This window comes from Mandrillus leucophaeus, unplaced genomic scaffold (assembly GCF_000951045.1).
Source record: "Mandrillus leucophaeus isolate KB7577 unplaced genomic scaffold, Mleu.le_1.0 Scaffold250, whole genome shotgun sequence".
In the NCBI taxonomy this organism is placed as follows: Eukaryota; Metazoa; Chordata; class Mammalia; order Primates; family Cercopithecidae; genus Mandrillus; species Mandrillus leucophaeus.
The window spans coordinates 960,180-981,944 of record NW_012102588.1 but is presented as its reverse complement, the minus strand read 5'-3'; the positions used below and the strand labels follow the sequence as shown (position 1 = coordinate 981,944).

The window sequence follows — 21,765 nt, the reverse complement described above, 5'->3', positions numbered from 1 at the left end:
GGCCTCCCAGCGCCTAGCCTCCCTTCGGGGCCACAGGCGGGCGCGCACTCACGCCCACCCTCCTGCCCGGTGCGAGAAGATGGCCGTTTCTGCCTCGGTATAAAAGCTCTTTGTTGCGGTCACACAAAAGCGACCAAGCCCCACTTTTCCAGTAGGCCCTTTGGACAAATCGAAGGAACTCAGCTGAACTTCCAAATGGCCCTAAACGCCAGATCGGTGGGAGCAGCTAAAGCAGAGGGGGAAGAGCAGGCCTCCCGCGCCCATCTACCAAAACCTCTGGCAATATCCAAGTATTCATCTGGGAGCGGGAGCTGAGACCATTCCTAAGGGAGGAAGGAAAAGGAAAACCCACTTTTACTATCAAGGCCCAAAGGGGATATTAAACATTCACATTGTTGTAGGGTTTCTCCTCTTAATCAAGGTAGAAACATAATGCGGAAAAGTCTGGATCCACCAAAAAGAAAAAGAAAAAAGAAAGAAAAATACCAACAATAGCAACTTAAAAACAAAAACAAAAACATAACAAACCAGTTGCCATCAGCCCAAAGTGGTAGTAGCAGCAGCCGGCGCGTGTGATCCACTTACTTGTCCGACTCTTGTGACATGTTTGATCCAATGAACTTGCTCCCCTTTTCCTGGAGCCTCAGCCTCTGGTGAAACTGGACTTTCAAGTCTGTGCAGGTGAAGGTGTGTGAGAGCGCCCGAGATGGCAGAACAAGAGCTACAGGTAATTCTGCTTTTCCGTCCCCCCTCACCACTCTCGCTCGCTCGCCCGCTCGCGCCCTCACCTAGCCGGAAAGGTGGGATAAGGGGGGGCCCCTCACATGGGGCCCGAGCTCGGAGGCGGCCGGGCGGCGCGGAGTCCTCCTGGGTCGTGGCAATGGGCAGACACAGAGCAGAAAGTGGCGGACTTGGGCGGCCACAGGTAACTTTCTCGCAAGGAGCTGAATTCTTTCACTAAAGGGTACAAGCCCGAGGGACGAGCTGCGCGATGATTGGCTGGGGAGCTCCCTCAGGTGAGCTGCCATTGGCAGAGGCGCACTCAGGTAAGGCCCTTCTCTAAGTGAAGGTAACTCACTCCGAAGTTTACCTGAGTGGAGCGTCGGCATGCTTGCAGCTCGGCGGCAGCCTGTGAGAGCTGAGGGTCAGTTCTTCGAGTAGACCTCAAGCTGCGTTTTCCTCCTTCTCCAAGGCAGGGATGGGAAGGTCGGGGGTACTGGTTGAAGCGAAGAAAGGGGTTGGGGGAATGCAACACCTGCAAACACTAGGGATTATGGGTCGAGCGGAAGAACTAATGAGAGCCGAGCTCAGGTATCCCAAGTCAACCAGAATCAAATGCGCAGTACGCCACAAGGCATTTAATGCCCACAGTAACAGGGCTGTTTGACAGCGGCAGAAGAGGACGGGACTAAAGTTACTTTGTGCTGAGAGGGGGAAAGAAGCACAAAGTTTGGTCTGTTGCGTAATTGAATTTTTAACATTCTTATCCACAACAAACACTTTTCGCGTCCTGCTGTGTAAAAGACATCAGATATATTACAGATTTTCAAGCAGGTGAGCATCCTTTTACGAGCTGGGCAGGTGGGGAGTGGCGTGGTTTTGATGGAGTGAGGAGATTTGGTTGAATGGACACTAAGATGGCCAGGCGCACCTCTTCGATCTCAACTCTGCAGCCTGGGATTCCAGAGCTGCAAACAACCACTGAATTCGTTCTGTAAACCTGTTGTCATTTGACGTTTCCAGGCAGGCATCAACATTTACATTGTAATTCAATAGACGCTACCGCTACAAAGGTGCTTTATTCTTCCAGCTTAATATGGTTGCTACGGAAACACTGCAGGATGAAACTGATTTTTTTTGTGGTAATGTTTCTCCTGGTTGGGAACAACGCAAATTAGCAGAGGTGTAATTTATAACCGCCGCTACCAAAGAGTGAAGTGTTTGTGGAAGTTCTGACTGGGATCTAGCTCGTACATATGGATTGTGGAAACAAAGGAGGACGTGGAAAGCTTACCATATTTTATTTCAAGTTAATACTGAAGCTGCCAGACTTAATACAACTTTTCTTTTAATCTTTATGGATCACATATTTTCTGAAAATTACACGATAAAACAAGGTTTGGTTTGTTCCATGTGTCCATTTTCAACAAATAAATTTCAAAACTGTATTTTTTAAAAACAATATAAACACACACTTAGAAACTAATATATTTTAAGACAATGCAGGTACTATTTTAATATAATATTTTAAGATAATGCAATACCTATCATGTTCCTCTCCTTTTTAGAGGTAGCCACATTCCACTTTTATCTGTCTCTTCTGTCATTCACCTCCCTATTTCTAAATAATTTATACTGCCCTCTCTTGATTTGCCAATAGATGTTGTGCTCTGACTACCTGTTGCTTCAGGTTAGGATTTAGCTCTTTCATGCCAAGCAACTTCTCCTTCCAACACAGCACTTTCACAGTTTAGGAGCTAAGTGACTATGCCAGTAGCAATGACAACAGAGCCAATAGTGTACTATTATTGTTTTCTTTCTTATAAAAACTTGTATCTATTTACTTAATTTATTATGCACCTATCCTGATATTTTTCTACAACTGATCTATCAAATGACTATCATATTTATTTTCCAAATGATCAAAAAATCAATTCCAATTTTCCCCTGAAAACAATTCCTCCAGAAATTCATCGTTCTACTGTTTCAGTGGAGATGAGTTGCTCTGTGAATCCACTGCTCAAGTGTCATCCTGGGACACTCCTTTTTTTTTTTTTTTTTTTTCCAGAGTCTCTCTCTGTTGCCCAGGTCGGAGTGTAATGGTGTGATCTCAGCTCACCGCAACCTCTGCCTCCCGGGTTCCAGCGATTCCCCTGCCTCAGCCTCCCAAGTAGCTGGGATTACAGGCATGTGCCTCCACATTCAGCTAATTTTGTATTTTTAGTAGAGACGGAGTTTCTCCATGTTGGCCAGGCTGGTCTAGAACTCCCAACCTCAGGTGATCCACCTGCCTCGGCCTCCCAAAGTGCTGGGATTACAGGCATGAGCCACCACGCCCAGCCTGGGACACTCCTTAATTTGTAGTGTGAGAAACCCATTTCTGTGTTTTGTGCCTTCTTTCTTGGTTTACTGCTTCATTTTCCATGGCATATGTTTTAGTAACAGCCCAAGAAAAGGTACAGAAGGTAAAATTTGAGTTCTTACATACTAGATATATCTTTATTCAACTTTTACTTTTAATAGAGAGTTCGACCAAGTGTAGAATTCTAACCAGAACTTCTTCATTCATGATTTTATAGAAATTGCTCTTTCACTTATTTATTTTAATTTTTAATTAAAAAAACTTTTTAGGCCATGCACAGTGGCTTGCACCTGTAATTCCAGCACTTTGGGAGGCCAAGGCAGGAGGATCACTTGAGTCCAAGAGTTCAAGATCAGCATGGGCAATGTAGCTAGACCCCATCTCTGTAAAAAATACAAAAATTAACCGGGCATACTGGTGCGCACCTGTAGTCCCAGCTACTCAGGGGGCTAAGGTAAGGAGATTGCCTGACCCCAGGGAGGTCAAGGCTGCAGTGAGTTGAGATCATGACGCTGCACTCCAGCCTGGGCTACAGAGCAAAACCTTGTCTCAAAAAAAATTAATTAAATTTTTAAAAACAGGTTCTTATTCTGTCACACCAGCTGGAGTGCCATGGTTATAGCTCTCTGCGGCCTCAAAAGCCTCAAAATCCTGGACTCAAGTGATCCTCCTGACTCAACTTCCCAAGTAGCTGCAATTACAGGCAGAAATTGTTCTTTTATCTTCTAGCTTCCAGTGTTACTATTGAGAATGTCACTTAATTTTGCCGTGCTTCAGTTTCCTCATCTATAAAATGGAGATAATAATAGTAGTTACCTCCCTAATATGTCTGATTCACTTAGAACAGTCTCAGGCACTTATTAAATTATCAATTATTATTCAATCTTATTATTTATTTTTTAAACTGGATTAATCTCAGAATGTTCTTCATTGTTTTTTCCTGTTGCACATCTCTTCATCTTTTGCCCTATTTTGGAGGATATTTTCTTGCTTTACTTTCTACTGCAGTTGTTATCTCAACTATTTAAAGAGCTCATTTCATGCTGTCTGTTATAAATAGAATGTAGTGATCATGTCACAGTCGCACTAACTTTTTCTATCTTTCCAGATAGGCTGTATCCTTTGCCTCCTGCCCAGTCTTGGCTTTCTCTAGCTTCCTTTCTCATGTATTTGTTTTAGACCCATCACGTTAGAGGCTTTCGTCAGCTGTCTGTAAACCTTTTCCTCTCAGGAATGAGGTAATAGAAACCTCACCAGAAACTCTGTATGTGGGTGAGAAAAGTATGGGCTCACTGGTGGGCTTGCTGTATGGTGATCAGACGAAAGCTCATTTTTTCATGGGAAGATACCTCAAATGTCAGAAATTAGATGTCTTTTCTTTGGGGCTTGTCAGTTTCTCATGAGAAATATCTTACAATCCCTTGCCTGAGGAGGCATTCACTTGGCTGCCAGCATTCTGGAAGCAGTTCAGGGGAAGAGGTCTGGATGAGTAACTGCTTAGGATGCAATCTTTCACACTCTTTTCTTTCCTGCAGGTGCCTTATTCCTGCCTTCTTTGTGCCTGCTGGGCAAGCCTCCCTCCTCTTTCTCTTGCTGACTGCGAGGAGTGGGACAGGGCACCTGAGACTCCAGCAACTCCAAGTGCCAACATTGACCTGGCCCCTTGCTTTTACCTGCTCACCTCTGCCTCACCTTCTGGGATCCTGGGGCCCTTCATCAGTATTTTCTTGTAGTGATCTCTGTCATCTCCAAGGCCCAGACCACGCTAGGGTTTTGTAGGGAATTGGGCTCTTTCTGTACTGACCTCTATGGCCGTATTACAGTGTAGCTTTCACTGTTCTGTTAAACTAGTTTTCACTCCTCCATCGACCCTCTCTATTCTTCAGAATTGTGTTGAAATATAACCTTTGCTGATGACTCCTCCTCTATCTTCTTTGCCCCTATCGTTTTATCCCTTTATGTTCTTTTACCATCTTTTTAGGGGAGAATGAAGATAAATAAGTGTGTTTAACCCTTTAATCTGAAGTCCGTTTCCAAAATTGTACAAAAGCTTTTACCAAACTATCCTAAATTTGTTTGTTCAAAGAAACCCAGTGTTCATGTTTAAACCATTCCTTTTGTTGGTTTATGATAGTCAAGAATCTTTTCTTCCTCTTTGGTATCTAATAACTCAACTTTGTTCAGATAGCTTGTTGTCCCTCTACTGGCTAACTACTGCTGTATTTATTGGTTAGATTAGCAAAGGAAGATGTTCGAAAGGATCATTTTAAAATGTCAACCATGAAATTACCTGTTACTCAAATGTTTTGATTCCTTTGGCAGAAGAATAGTAAATAAATATGAAAGCTTCTGCCACACTCACCATGAGACTCTACTATTCTCTCTCCAAAGATCTTTATTCATAAACACTTAAGTGCAGCAGTGGTTCCCAAAGTGTGGTCCCTGGATGGACTGTCAACATCAGATCCCCTGATAACTTGTTAGGAATGCAGATTCACCAACTCACCCCAGACCCATGGAATCAGAAATTCAAGGAGGTGGGCAGCAACCTGTGTTTCTAACAAGCCTATAGATGGTTCTGATGTATCTTAAAATTTGAGAAACACAGTACAGTATTCTGACAGCATAAAGTTGCACACCCTTAGCCATTGAAGACCATCATCCTAAATTATGCTGGACATGCAGTTTTGCAACAGACAGCCGTAGAGTAAGTAATGGATTTTACCTGTGTGTATTCTTCCATTCTGAACCTAGTGATTATTTATTTAATGTTGACTGCTGTCCTTAGTTGGAGTAGTTAGCTCCTCAGAATAATGATCCTGGAATCTGCTGCAGTATGCATCATGAACTTGGAAGTTTCAGCACAGTTTAGAATTTGATGGTTATTTTAGGAGGCAGCAACAAAGCAAATGTTCATATAAAAACTGGTAACAAGATAGTGCTGTTTCTAACAAAATTGTTTATGAGTTAAAATTTTTAATTAAATTCCTGGGGAAAAGTAATGTTATTTTGATTATCATTTAAGTAATGGTCTTAATAGATGACTATTAAGATGGCTAATCTCATTTTCTCATTGTCAAAAGTGTTTAGAATTTGATGCTAAATTGTCGTTTCATTATCATGAACCTCTTATTATAGTGAGACTTGGGGAAAAGGATGCCATTCTATGCCATCTGGGCAGAAGAATTCAGTCTGTTTGTTTTTGTTTTTGTTTTTTTGAGATGGAGTCTTGCTCTGTTGCTCAGGCTGGAGTGCTGGTATGATCTCTGCTCACTGCAACCTCCACTTCCCAGGTTCAAGTGATTCTTCTGCCTCAGTCTCCTGAGTAGCTGGGCCCATCACCAGGTATCTGCAACCATGCCCAGCTAACTTTTGTATTTTTAGTAGAGACAGGGTTTCACCATGTTGGCCAGGCTGATCTGGAAATTCTGGCCTCAAATGATCCACCCACCTTGGCCTTCCAAAGTGCTGGCATTACAGGCATGAGCCACCACGCCCAGCCAGAATCCAGTTTTAAAGGGCTGCAGATCTAGTTAAACAAGTCTGCCTGCTGACTGTCTTCCGCCATATGTCATCATATGCGGGGCCACTATAGCAGATCTGTCATTGAATATGCTGTGAAGCCGTGACAGGTACTATCTCCTCCTAGGTTGTTTTGCGCTGTAAAAACACTAATTTGTTAAATTGGCTATTATCCCCAAGAAGGAACCTGGAGAAGAATAAAATGTACCTGGATGCCTGAATTTGAAATCGACCTAAGGATGTATAACTTAACCAACTGAGCATTCGATGGCAGTTCCCTTGCAGTTTGGAGCCTCTTTTTCAGCCAGCAGTCAGTTGGGTTTTGTATATTTCTTAAGGATAGCAAGTGTTTCTGTTGCTGGAATTAGCCATAGGTAACCCTTTCACAGAAAGCACTGCCCTGTTAAAACAGCATTGAGCAAGTGTCTTTATCTCTATTGCTTCATCTTTTTCTTCTCTTTTCTTTTCTTTTAAGACAAGGAGTCACTCTATAACCCAGGCTGGAATTCAGTGGTACAATCTTAGCTCACTGCAGGCTGCCTCAATCTCCTGGGCTCAAGCAGTGCTTGGCCTCTGAAAGTGTTGGTATAGGTGTGAGCCACCACATCCTGGCCCTCTAGTCCTTCCTGAATCCTCAGTGATAGGAGAGTAAGGAAGGAGATGAAAGTATTAAAGATGACAACAAAATTTGGAAATTAGAAAGCGACTGAAGGAGTAGAAACTGATTTAGCAGAGTTAAGACAGATGAGCTTAATCATCTGTGACACTGAGGGTCATGACCATTTAGCCTGTAGAACCTCAGAAAAGCCTAGAACAGGTGTGTCCAATCTTTTGGCTGCCCTGGGCCAAATTAGAAGAAAAATTGTCTTGAGCCACACATAAAACACACTAATGATAGCTGATGAGCAAAAAAAAAAAAAAAAAAAAAAAAATCTCATAGTGTTTTAAGAAAGTTTACCAATTTGTGTTGTACTGCATTCAGAGCCATCCTGGGCCGCATGTGGCCCACAGGCCAAGGGCTGGACAAGCTTGGCCTTGAAAATCAAGTGTCCAATTATCGTTGAAGGTGGGAGTGAGTGATAGGGCTGATGCCAGAGGGATTGATTGAAAAGCTTGATACAAAGCTGTTAGGCCCCTAGGCCCCCACCTCCACCCAGTGCAAACAAGCTCTCATCCATGTTAGTTTTCCAGGCTGCCATGACAAAATACCACAGATGGTGTGGTTTAAACAACAAAAGTTTATTTTCTCACAGTTCTGGAGGATAGAAGTCAAGATTGAGGTGCTAGCAGAGTCACTTTCTTTGAAGGCCTCCTCCTTAGCTTGCAGGTGGCCATCTTACTGGGTCCTCACATGGTCGTTTCACTGTGAGCCCACATGTCTGTGTTCTAATCTCCTTTTCTTATAACATATGGGATTAGGGCCCATCCATATGACTCCATCTTACCTTATTTACCTCTTGAAAGACCCTATCTCCAAATACACTCATGTTCTGAGGCACGAGGGGGTTAGGACTTCAACACTTGAATTTAGGGAGATACAATTCAGCCCAAAACTCCATCCCTCCTCCATGCTAGCAGGAGACAGAGTGTACTGTAGTGAAATTGAACCAGGAGGACTTCCCACTTGGGTACATCAGGGGAACTATCAGGAGAGAGCTACTGGACCTGCAAGAAGGAGAGCAAGTGAAAGATCATATGCTAATGAGTGAGATATCATCTCATAGTTTCCTCTACCCAGCTTAGTAAGCCAGGAGCCAAGTTTATACCACCACCCCCCATCCCTCTCCCCCAAGGCAAGAGATCAGAGGATGTTTCTTTAAATAAATTATAAGGTCCTAGAAAAAGATCTACAGATGTGAATGTGTAGGTGTTCCCCAATCCAGAAGGAGAAAGGGAGGAAGGGAGGAAGGGAGGAAGAAACGGAAGGAGGGAGGGAGGGAGAGAGAGAAAAGAAAGGAAGAACCAGGCATGGTGGCTCATGCCTGTAATCTCGACACTTTGGAAGGCTGAGGCGGGCGGGTCACCTGAGGTCGGGAGTTTGAGACCAGCCTGGCCAACATGGAGAAACCCCATCTCCACTAAAAATACAAAATTAGCCGGGCATGGTGGTACATGCCTATAATCCTAGCTACTCAGGGGGCTGAGGCAGGAGAATCACTTGAACCAGAGAGGTGGATGTTGTGGTGAGCTGAGATCACACCATTGCACTTCAGCCTGGGCAACAAGAGTGAAACTCCATCTCAAAAAAAAAAAAAAGGAAAGGAAAGAGAAAAAAAGGAAGAAAGATACTTGCTGTCTACCATATCTCCTTTCAAAAAAGTCATTCAGTTCCACCCTCACAGAGAGTCTCTACCGAGCTTCTTATATCACACTTAAATATCAACATGAGGTCAGAGATCATCAGTGTTTGAGAAAAGCCTCCAAAAGGAAGTACAAACACCAGAACAAAACAAAAGTCTAACTAAAAGAATAACTTTGAGAAAAACTGACATTACAGGGATGGTATAAAGAGTATATAATTAATATGTAAACAACGCACCCATGAAACAAGAACAATGTACTATTTAAGAGCAACAAAGGGCCAGGCGTAGTGGCTCACGCCTGTAATCCCAGCACTTTGGGAGGCCGAGGTGGGCAGATCACTTGAGGCCAGGAATTCGAGGCCAGTCTGGCCAACATGGCGAAACCCCGTCTGTACAAAATATGCAAAATGTAGCAGGGCATGGTGACAGGACCCGGTATTCCCAGCTACTTGGGAGGCTGAGGCAGGAGAATTATTTGAATCCAGGAGATGGAGGTTGCAGTGAGCCCAGATTGTACCACTGCACTCCAGCCTGGGTGACAGAGAGAGACTCTGTCTCAAAAAAATATAAAAATATTTAGACTCGGGAAAGGGAACATCACACACCGGGGCCTATCACGGAGAGGGGGGAGGGGGGAGGGATTGCACTGGGAGTGATACCTGATGTAAATGACGAGTTGATGGGTGCTGATGAGTTGATGGGTGCAGCACACCAACATGGCACAAGTATACATATGTAACAAGCCTGCATGTTATGCACATGTACCCTAGAACTTAAAGTATAATAATGAAATAAATAAATAAATAAATAAATAAAAAATAAAAAAATAAAAATGAAGGCTGGGCATGGTGGCTTATGCCAGTAAACCCAGCACTTTGGGAGGCCAAGGCAGGTGGATCTCCTGAGGTCAGGAGTTCAAGACCAGCCTGACCAACATGGAGAAACCCCATCTCTACTAAAAATACAAAATTAGCCAGGCGTGGTGGCGCATGCCTGTAATCCCAGCTACTTGGGAGGCTGAGGCAGGAGAATCACTTGAACCTGGGAGGTAAAGGTTGTGGTGAGCTGAAATCACGCCATTGCACTCCAGCCTAGGCAACGAGAGTAAAACACAGTCTCAAAATAAATAAATAAGAAAATAAATAAATCAATCAAATAAAAGCAACAAACACAAATATTAGAGAGGCAAAAGAGTTTCTGAACATTAAAAATAGGAAAGCTGAAATAGAGTCTTTAATGGAATGTTTAAAGACAGAATCTAAGAAATCTCCCAGAAAGTAGAACAAAAAGACAGCAAAATGGACAACAAAAAGAAAAGAAAAGTGTACAGTCAGTTAAGAAACAATAATGTGTGACTAACAGATGTTTCAGAAAGAGTAGAAAAAAATAATGGGGACAAAATCATCAGAGAAAACATAAAATATGATTTTTAAAAACTAAATAAAGCATTATGTTTCTTATTGACAGAACCCACTGAATGCTCAGCCCAGTGAATTCTGAAAGGTATAAATTGAGGCAATTATCATTAAATTTCTTGACTGAACTTTCCAGAGAGTAAAAATAAAGTGAAATAAGAGAAGAAAAACTGCTTGTATATGAAGGGTCAAGAATCAGAATATATTAGGCTTTTTAGCAATACCGCCAGCTTGAAGAGATTAGAAAAATGCCTTTACTGGATTCTGTGCATAGACAAGTTATCAGTGAAGTATAAAAGTAGAAAAAATTTAGTTTCAGAAGTGCAAGGTGTCAAAAATTGCCTGTCATGCACTCTTTCTCAGAAAGGTATTGGATGATATCCTTCATTAATACATGGGAAAATACCAAAAAAAAGGGAATAGTCCTAAGATTCAGAAAACAGGGTAGCCAACAGAAAAAGAGGAAGGGCCGGGCATGGTGGCTCATGCCCGTAATCCCAGCACTTTGGGATGCCAAAGTGGGTGGATCACTTTAGGCCAGGAGTTTGAGGCTGCATCTTGAAACCGGTGAAACCCCGTCTCTGTTATCCAGGCGTGGTGGTGCACACCTATAATCCCAGCTACTTGGGAGGCTGAGGCATGAGAATCGCTTGAACCCAAGAGGCAAAGGCTCCAGTGAGCTGAGATTGTGCCACTGCACTCCAGCCTGCACAACAGAGTGAGACCCTGTCTCAGAAAAAAAAAAAAAAGAGGAAAATCAGAGAATGATGGCTTTGTAGCCAGCTTAGAGAGTAACTAAACTTCTCCTTTAACAGAGGTCTCTGGATAAAATAGAGGGGGAGAATCCAACTACTAACTTTAAGATTGTAGGAAATTATATTGATAGTCTTTGTGAGTGCAGAAAGTGTTAGCAATAGGTACAGAGAAAACAAAGGAGATATTTAGCATTCAGTAGCTCCAGGAAAAAAAAAAGTACAAGGATGGAAATATAATCATATTAATCTTAATACATACTTGGCTCAACTGAATAATATTCATATGGTCATAGTAATATAATTACTGAAAGATAATTTGCTAAAATTGGTGATAAAACTCAATTGGAAAGATAAAGGGAGAAAGGTACTGAAGTTGTATGGATAAAAAGGAAGTGGAGGGTTGTGGAAGAGTTAAACCAGCTGCCATAGCAGTAAGTCCATAGATGCTGCCTGCAACTTATAAATCATGAACTAGCAGCATTAGTGTTAGTTAGGAATGTGTTGGGCTGCTAGTAAATCAAGGCTAAGAGTTTTTTAGAAAAATAGATTTTAATTTTTCTCACTTAAATAAATAATGGTCTCAAAGCTAGTGACACTGGCTTCGGTCCTGATATTCAGTGATGTCAATTCTGGTATCTCCAAGATTCTCTTGGCCTTTTCCCTGTGGGCAGAAGATAATCCCTTCAACTGTAACCATTACATCTGTGTTTAAGGCAGTAAGAAGGAGGGAGGAGTGATGCTAACTTCAGCTATGGTATTCATTAAAAAAAACAATACCAGCATTGATATTAGAAGCTTCCAACATGCCTTCATCTGATGTCCCATTGGCCAGGACTGGATCACACAGTCACCCCTATCTGCAAGGGTGGCTGGAAGAGTGAATATCAAGCTTTTCCAAGCCCTAAGGCAGGCAAGAAAGAAGAAATTGGAAATCTGTTCTGGGTTAGCAAATCAGCATATTACTTGGAAATGCAGGAGTAAATGTTAGAATTTTTTTATTTTTTGAGACGGAGTCTTGCTCTGTCGCCCAGGCTGGCATGCAGTGGCGTGATCTCAGCTCACTGCAAGCTCTGCCTCCTGGGTTTACGCCATTCTCCTGCCTCAGCCTCCCGAGTAGCTGGGACTACAGGCACCCACCACCTCGCCCGGCTACTTTTTAGTAATTTTTAGTAGAGACAGGGTTTCACCATGTTAGCCAGGATGGTCTCGATCTCCTGACCTCGTGATCCGCCCATCTAGGGCTCCCAAAGTACTGGGATTACAGGCTCGAGCCACCGCGCCCGGCCAAATGTTAGAATTTTTAAGAGAAAGTTCAAATGATGAAAAAGAATTGCTGCCAAGCACAGTGGTTCACACCTGTCATCCGAGCACTTTGGGATGCCAAGGTGGAAGGAATGCTTGAGTCCAAAAGTTCCAGACCAACCTGGGCAACAAGGGGAAACCCTGTCTCTACAGAAAAGATACAAACCATTAGCCAGGCATGGTGATGTGCATCTGTAGTCCTGGGCAAAGGTGGGAAGATTGAGGAAAGAAAGAAAGAAAAAGAAAGAGAGAGAGAGAGAGAAGAGAAAGAGAGAAAAAGAAAGAAAGAAAGAAAGAAAGAAAGAAAGAAAGAAAGAAAGAAAGAAAGAAAGAAAGAAAGAAAGAAAGAAAGAAAGAAAGAAAGAAAGAAAGAAAGAAAAGAAAGAAAGAAAGGTTGCCTCTAAGGAATATGACTGGCAAGTGGATAGGAGTGAGGCATGCATTGTAAATAATATTATTTTCAATATTATTAATCAATGTAATCACTTGACTTTTAAACTACATATATAGTTTTATATACATGTATAGTTTATACACACGTATACATATACACACACTTTTAATCAAGATAAAGTTAATTTAAGAAATTAAAGTACAAATTGCAAATGTACTATCCACTCTTGCCCATTTACAGATCTGTCTCCTCAAAGTTCTTGTTTTCTTTCCTTCCTCAACCAACTAGCTCCCAACCTTCTTTCGTGTCAGTGTTCAATCATCTCTTCCTCAGGGAAACGTCTTTGACTCTCCCAGATGAGAGATAGGTATTTTGGAAAGATACCTCTCTCCATAATTTATGTATGGAACAATACCTTTCCTCTTGAATTACAGTTGCAATTTAACATTTACTTGTGTGGTGTTTGATCACCAACCGTCTCCCACCACTAGACTCTAAACTCCATGAAGGCAACTAACCAATAATGCCTATTATTGGTTCACCATCATCTACCCAGTGCATAGCTGGCAGGTAGTACATATGTGATGAATGAGTAAGTGACAAACACTCTCAATCACAAGCACCCTTCCCATTCTACAACTATTCCATGGTTGGGGAACTTCAACTGAGCGAGGCATCACATTGAACACCTTCATCAGCATTGTCGAGCAAATAAATTCCAGAAGCATTTATGGAGCCTCTGCTATACTCCAGGTGAACTGGCTTCCTCATTTAAATCTCAACAGTACTCTATGAGATGGTAATTATAAGACTTAAGGATGTTTTCTGCAGCAAACCAAAGAGCAGCCAGCTAGTAGGGCTAGTAGGGCCTTTGCCAAGGCTGTTTAACTTCTCTTGCCTGGTAAGAGATCTGGAGCCTGGGACAGAGGGAGGCAATTGCTGACATTAGATCAACAACTCCATAATTCACAACTCTGAATCAGTGTTTTTGCACTAGTCTGCTGTTCATGGTAGAAAATATCACGTCCTTGCATAGTCAAATTTAAAGGCATAAAGAAGGTAGACAGTGAAGGATGAACATTTTAATGGGAAGCTCTCATCAGACTTCCACTTGTATCTCATTGGCCAGAATTGGGTCACATGACAAGTATGGATCAGGAGCTGGAAGCACTGTCCATGAGATTAAAAAAAAAAAAGTCTCCACCCAATAGATAACCATGAACAAATCAGGGTTATCTTAGCAAGAAAGAAGTGAGAGACAGCTGTTTAACAGGGCCAGGCATGGTGGCTCACACCTGTAATCCCAACACCTTGAGAGGCCGAGGCAGGCGGATCACTGGAGGTGAGTAGTTTGAGACCAGCATGGTCAATGTGGTGAAACCACATCTCCATTAAAAAGACAAAAAATTAGTCCAGTGCTCATGCCTGGAGTCCCAGCTACTTAGGAGGTTGAGGCAAGGAGAATCGTTTGAACCCCGGAGGCAGAGGTTGCAGTCAGCTGAGATCACACCACTGCACTCCAGCCTGGGTGACAGAGCGAGACTCCGTCTCAAAAAACAAAACAAAAACCAAAGCAAACCAACAGCAGCTGCGCACAGTCTGTAATCCCAGCACTTTGGGAGGCTGAGGTGGGAGGCTCACTTGAGGCCAGGAGTTTGAAACCATCATGAGCAACATAGCGAGACCTCTGTTTCTACTAAAAATACATTTTTAAAAAATTAGCCAGGCATGGTGATGCATGCCTATAATCCCAGCTACCCAGAGGCTGAGGAGGGAGGATTACTTGAGCTCTGCAGTGAGCTGTGATCACACCATTGCACTCTAGTCTGGGCAACAGAGCAAGACCCCACCTCAAAAAACTATATAAAATAAAATGAAATAATTTTTAAAAACCCAACAGTTATACCACAATATTAATAGTTCCATAGTATAGATAATACATTTGACTTTCAGTTTGGATAATATAAGTAGCAGAGCTACAATTCAAATCCAGATCTGCCCTTTTTCTTTTTCTTTCTTTTTTTTTTTTTTTGAGACGGAGTCTCGCTCTGTCACCCAGGCTGGGGTGCAGTGGTGTGATCTTGGTTCACTGCAGGCTCCGCCTCCTGGGTTCACGCCATTCTCCTGCCTCAGCCTCTGGGGTAGCTGGGACTACAGGCGCCCACCACCACACCCAGCTAATCTTTTGTATTTTTAATAGAGATGGGGTTTCACCATGTTAGCCAAGATAGTCTCGATCTCCTGACCTCGTGATCCACCCACCTCAGCCTCCCAAAGTGCTGGGATTACAGGTGTGCGACACCGTGCCCAGCCTAATCTGCCCCTTTTCAAAGCTTGTACCACACCACCTCCTAGACTTGAATATGAAGTTGTGCCTGTTCCTGTATACAGATGTGGTAGATTGAGTCAGGAATGGCTTCAGAGAGGAAAAATACTTGAGGCAAGGTCTTGAAGGAAATAACACAAACTGGGTGGATGGAGAGAATGAGAGGGTGCTTGTGGGAAGTTGTACTAATAGCACCCTCTTGACTTTCACGCTGCATAAAAATGATTTTTTATGTATTCTATTGATCATCAGAGCACCTCTCTCTCCATTTTGGGGATTATTATTATTGCTTTGGTGGCCTAAATGAACTAAAAATAAACCGAGATGAGATAATATTTATCCAAGGGAAAATGTCAAAATGTGAACCTAGAGACCATGACTGGGGCCACAGCAGAATGGAATGCTCCCTCTGAGATTTGTAATGAGACATGCTTATTGTTGATGCCTCAACATCTTGGAAATGTCTCAACCTGGAAAAACATATTCAAATAACCTAATATCATGAAACTTCCTCCTCCCTATTTGAAAACTTTCAGCAGTTCCTCAATACACATATGGCAACCTAAAATACCAGTTGCAACCTTCCTCTAACCCCAATTGCCTGAACCCATCCCCAGTGGTCTTCCACATAAGAAGAAACGAGGTGGGTGTACCCTTATATGGGGTCTGCAGAGCTACAGACTGATGAGAATCATTCTTGTCTAAGCCTTGGGACCCCTTCCCAACCCTCGCCCCAATCACAAATTTGACCACCTAAGCCATGTCTAAACATTTGGAGAGCAGGTCAAAAATACCAGAAAGGGTATTTGTAGGGAAAACTTATGCTGGCTGAAAAGAGATATCAAAACAGAACCAGGCCAGCCTAGGCTGCAGTGAGCTGTGATCACGCCACTGCACTCCAGCCTGAGTAATGGAGGGAGACACTGTCAAAAAAAAAAAAAAAAAGAAAAGAAAGAAAGAGGAGGAGGAAGAGGAAAAAAGAAAAGAAAAGAAAAAGAGAAGAAATGAAAAAGAAAACTGGATCAGGAATCTAGGATCTCAAGCCAAGAGATATGAATGAGTGAAAACCAAATGGGAGCATAAGATTCAGAGAGTGAAAAACCTAGGACAATCATCTGCAACATTTGCTGATGGGATAATTTGCTTCTATTGTCAGACCTGGTCTTGGCATGGCCCCTCCCTCCTCCGCCTGAGGTGCCGTCAGCTCTTCCTATGTGGTCCTGGCAAAAAGCCCTGACGTTTCTCAGGGTACTACAGAGATACTAGACAGGCCTCTGTGACAGTTTCTGGTTCATACCCTTCTCAGTATACTAGGTTTTGGAGATAACCAGAGCACAGTACATTTCCATTGTACTTTGTCTATCTCTAGTTGCAGAGCTCTGGGCAGAGATATTTATGGAGTGGGGAGTAGGACATGGCTAGATCTAGGTGTTCCAGCCCAGTTGGTGGGGGGTCTTGTCATGTGTTCAGGCATTAGCAGCAGATGACAAGTGAAGGAGGTGTCTGAGGCCATGACTGGTCCCACATAGTAGATTTCCAGGTTGGGAGACAGCAAATTTGCCAGGAAGAGAGCCCTACAGTGTTACCCAATTCAGGCATCCTCTCTAATTCTTAGGCAGTTGGCATTTCAGTCATGAGAGAGGATCTCTCGGAGTGACCTACAGCTCCTTCTGTCTCCTGCCTGGATGTCAGATGTTAGAGACACATTAAGGGCTTGCTACTTAAAGTGCAGCCGCAGACCAGTTTGCTGTTGGAATAACCTGGTAGCTGGTTAGACGTACAGAATCTCAGGCTGCACCTCAGACCTCCTGAATCAAACTTGCAGTTTCACAAGATTTGTATAGACATTAAAGTTTGAGAAACACTTGTGTAAGGTTTGGAGATACAGCCATGAGTGGAAGCCGTAGCTTCGGGGGGTTCAGGGCAAAGAATGACATGAATTTTTGTAGGTAAATTGTGACCAATGGACCAAGTCTATTGTTGTACCAGAGATTACTCTTCAAAAATCAGCTGTGATTATCAATGAATGAAATTAATATGGCGAAGGGATGATGGGAAACTTTAGAATGAGCTATGAGTTGGTCACCACCTAAACCCATTGATCAATCTTAACATCACCAGACCTGATGGGCCTCCTGAAGGACCAACATGGCCAAGCCCATGGCACTACCTTTGAGGTGTTCTTGTCTTAAAAATCAAGATGAATCGGATCAAGCCTCCAGAGCTAATGCCTACAGGAAATAAGGGAGATAAGAAAACAAGTTGAATAACACTCCAAAGAGCCAAGTGAAAACAATCTCCAAAGTTGGGAAGCTTGCAGGCAGCAGAGTTAGTTACTGCAAAAAACCAGTGGCATGGGGGAAAAATGTGAAGGTTGGAGAGGGGAAGAACCTACATTAAAATGGATTTAAAAGGCAAACAACTAAATGTAATCTGTGGACCTGGTTTGGATCTTGCTTTAGACAATTAACAACCAGCTGGTGCTTGGCTCACTGGTTGCTTGTCCTAGCACTGAGGGCCAAGAATAAAAGGCCATCAATTTACCTTTCTCAGTCTTACTCCCCAATACTCCCCTTCATTGACTCTGTGCACCAGTTGAACTGCTCTGCTCTGCACATTAAATACTGCATTTTCCAGCTGTTTTCAGTTTCTTTGTTTGTTTGTTTGTTTTGAGACAGAGTCTTTCTCTGTCACCCAGGCTGGAGTGCCATGGAACCATCTCAGCTCACTGTAACCTCTACCTCCCAGGTTCAAGAAGTTCTCGTGCCTCAGCCTCCTGAGTAGCTGAGATTACAAACGTGAACCACCACACCCAGGATTTTTAATAGAGGTGGGTTTCACCATGTTAGCCAAGCTGGTCTCGAGCTCCTGGCCTCATGTAATTTGCCGGCCTCAGCCTCCCAAAGTGCACCCACCAAAAGTAACAATTTTAAGAGTTCTGTATGTATTTGTAACTAAGTAAGCATTTTATTTCTTTTTAATTTTATTTATTTATTTATTTATTTAGAGATGGATTCTCACTCTTTTTGCCCAGGCTGGAGTGCAGTGGCGTGATCTCAGCTCACTGCAACCTCCACCTTCTGGTTTCAAGCGATTCTCCTGCCTCAGCCTCCTGAGTAACTGGGATTCCAGGTGCCCATCACCACGCCCCACTTATTTTTGTATTTTTAGTAGAGACGGGGTTTCACCATATTGGCCAGGCAGGTCTCAAACTCCTGACCTCGTGATCCACATACCTTAGCCTCCCAAAGTGCTGGGATTATAGGCGTGAGCCACCGCGCCCCGCCTAAGTAAGCATTTTAAAAATGAAACAATGGTATGTTTGTTGTCTGTTGCTGTGTAACAAATTATCCCAAAATTTAGCAGCTTAAAACACAAACACTGAACATACCACATAGCTTCTAAGAGTCAGCGATCTAGGAGCAGCTCAGCCAGGGTTCAAGGTCTCTCATGAACTTATGGTCAAGCTACCAGCGGGGCCGTGGTCATCTGAAGGCCAGAGGATCGCATGATTGTTCCACAGGCTGTTGGACAGGCTTTAATTATAGGCCTTGTGAATCTCTCCACATCCATGTCTCAATATCCTCAAGACATACGAAAGCTGGTTTCCCCTAGAGCAAGTGACAGAGAGAAAGAGAGAGACAGAAACAGAAGTCACAGCATCTTTTGTAACCTGATTTTGGAAGTGAAAGACTATTCTTTCTGCTGTTTCCTATTGTTCATATAGACCAATCTTGGTGCAGTGTGAGAAAAAAATGTACAAGAGACACAGGATCTTCAGGGGTTGTCTTAAAGACTGCCTACTCGATATAGGTAGTTTCCAAAGCTTAAAAATAAAAAAAAAAAAGGGAGGCCGAGGCGGGCGGATCACGAGGTCAGGAGATGGAGACTATCCTGGCTAACACGGTGAAACCCCGTCTCTACTAAAAAATACAAAAAACTAGCCGGGCGAGGTGGCGGGCGCCTGCAGTCCCAGCTACTTGGGAGGCTGAGGCAGGAGAATGGCGTGAACCCGGGAGGCCGAGCTTGCAGTGAGCTGAGATCCAGCCACTGCACTCCAGCCTGGGCGACAGAGAGAGACAACGTCTCAAAAAAAAAAAAAAAAAAAAAAAGCTTGTTTTTAATACACCTTATTCAAACAAGATGGTTGTAAAAATAAAATAGGTGTGAGGATACTGTGTAATATATAGCTGTGTATGCATCCTGCCAGAATGTCGAATCAGTCTTAATAGGAGAGCTTAAAGTGTTTCACAGGTCCCTTATTTTGGATTTTTTTTTTTAATATATCTTTTCCTTTTATTTTTATTAGTGCACGCTACTTCGAACAACATATTTGGGATGCTTTAATGATTATATGTTTTCATAATAAATGCAATCCTTTCTTGTTTTTCCTGGCTGCTCGATTTTTATCCCAAGCATTTTGCCTTTTTGGTTAAATCGATTGTGTCCTTGTCTCAGCTGTCTAGCTGTGTCCTTCAGCTGGTAGGAATTTACCAATTTATCAATCTACAGAATCTCAACTGAGTCTGAAATTCTCTGGTTTAAAAAACAGAATCAGCGAGAACAGGCAGATTAGGAGGGAGGGAAAGAACAGTCAGAGAGTAGAATTCTCCAGTGAGTCACCAGCTGCCTGAGTCGCCCCAGGCAAAATGCAAAATGGGTCCTTAGCCAGGATCTGCCGCTGTCCCCACCCGCTCCCTCCGTTCCCTGCTGCAGGCATCTCAGTCCTTTGAAAGGAAGACAGCCTGTCCCTAAGAGGGGCCCCAACCCTCCCTGCCACAGATTTCATGATACAGGCAGCCACCTATGCCGAACAACCTTAGAGGCCCTCTGTTGTCTCTGACAATAGACAAACTAGGCTGGGCGCAGTGGTTCACGCCTGTAATCCCAGCACTTTGGGAGGCCGAGGAGGGCGGATCACCTGAGGTCAGGAGTTCGAGACCAGCCTGACCAACATGGTCAAACCTTGTCTCTACTAAAAATGCAAAAATTAGCCAGGCGTGGTGGCACGCGCCTGTAACTCCAGCTCCTCAGGAGGCTGAGGCAGGAGAATCGCTAGAACCCAGGAGGCAGAGGTTGCAGTGAGCCAAGATCACTGGTGACAGAGCGAGACACAAGACTCCATCTCAAAGAAAAAAAAAAGGCAAATTGGCAGCCTGGGGGTGGGGGAGGGAATAGGGAATTCTGCCCTAAAATGTACTTTGTTGATACCTTTAGTGATTTTTTTTTTTAATTGAGACAGTATTTTTAAAGTAAAATGTCACTTAAAAGTCTGATTTTATCTTCTTTTAAAAAAAAAAAAAAATCACATGCTCTGACAACACTGGGCCCACATGGCAATAATGGCCCTAAGCAAAGATAGATGCCTCCTATTTGCTCCGTCTCTACCACGCTCTGCAGCTCCACAGTCTTCAGGCTGGGTGTCAGCTGCCATTTAAAATCACTCTTCTACTATTTTTCTAACATTTTTTTTTTTCTGAGCATACGTCCTTATCATTAATGGGGAAAAAAGCCAAACTAAAAGGATCACCTATTTTAAGAAAATTACAAGAGATCCTCCTTCTCTATGAAAATAAAATTGCTGGCCGGGCGCGGTGGCTCAAGCCTGTAATCCCAGCACTTTGGGAGGCCGAGACGGGCGGATCACGAGGTCGGGAGATCGAGACCATCCTGGCTAACCCGGTGAAACCCCGTCTCTACTAAAAAAATACAAAAAACTAGCCAGGCGAGGTGGCGGGCACCTGTAGTCCCAGCTACTCGGGAGGCTGAGGCAGGAGAATGGCCTAAACTCGGGAGGCGGAGCTTGCAGTGAGCTGAGATCCGGCCACTGTACTCCAGCCTGGGCGACAGAGCGAGACTCCGTCTCAAAAAAAAAAAAAAAAAAAAAGAAAATAAAATTGCTATGAGTTTATTATGTAAAGAATAACTGTATTTAAAGAACACAAATTAACAATTTGCCATTTTTAAAACGACATTAGGAGGTAGGATAAATGAAACAATACAAGATGAAAATGTTACCAAACTGAAAAAGAGGATAGCCACTTCAAGAGTTTGTTTTTACAAGCAAAGTTGCTGCAACAATGTAGTTATAAATTTGATGTCAGGGCATTTAAGCCTGTTACAGATGGTGAATTTCTAAAAAAGTATCTATTGACCATAGAAAACAAAATATATCCTCCCCAACCAGCATTGAGAAACAATGTAACTCAGCATGTTGAAGACAGGGCTGGAAAAATTAGAGAAATGGTTTATTGGAGTCTCCAAGGGGGCCCCCAGTAAATTGCACTCTTTTTTCCCTACCTAGGTTCTAACACAGTGAGAAACAAAATAAAAATTAAAGATGGGGGTCGAAATGTCAACTACAAAAGACAATTACAAATGTCAAATACAATTGACAGAGGTACAGTTGAGGTTGTGATTTCATAAGGGAGCAGAATTGAGCCTGCAGGTTGAAGTCCAGAATTCCAGTCCCCAGCCTGCAAACTGACACTCTGGCAGACCAAACCCATAGGCAGATTTTGTTCAAGAGAAGGAAGGAAAGCTGGAAGCCAACATAAGTATGTCCCGTTTCCTTTCCTAAATTTTCAAATGAGACAAGTCACTCTAAACTCACCAATGATGGGCTGGGCCTGGTGGCCCACACCTGTAATCTCAGCAGTTTGGGAA

General features: G+C 43.1%; 1 protein-coding gene across 2 annotated transcripts in view; it reads right to left on the bottom strand.

The window, feature by feature from the left end:
* GRHL2 (grainyhead-like 2 (Drosophila)) overlaps positions 1-1,870 on the bottom strand; it is a 199,417-nt gene extending 197,547 nt beyond the window's left edge. Inside the window, exons 1-2 of one of the 2 annotated variants that reach the window (XM_011983482.1) lie at positions 789-1,870; positions 586-673 (exon numbers count right to left, since the gene is read on the bottom strand). In XM_011983482.1, coding sequence (XP_011838872.1) covers positions 586-605 — 20 coding nt within the window. In that variant the 5' untranslated portion in view covers positions 606-673; positions 789-1,870. Of the gene's footprint in view, positions 1-585 lie in introns of both variants that reach the window. The other variant, XM_011983481.1, reaches the window with a different exon arrangement.
* Positions 1,871-21,765: the final 19,895 nt, after the last annotated feature.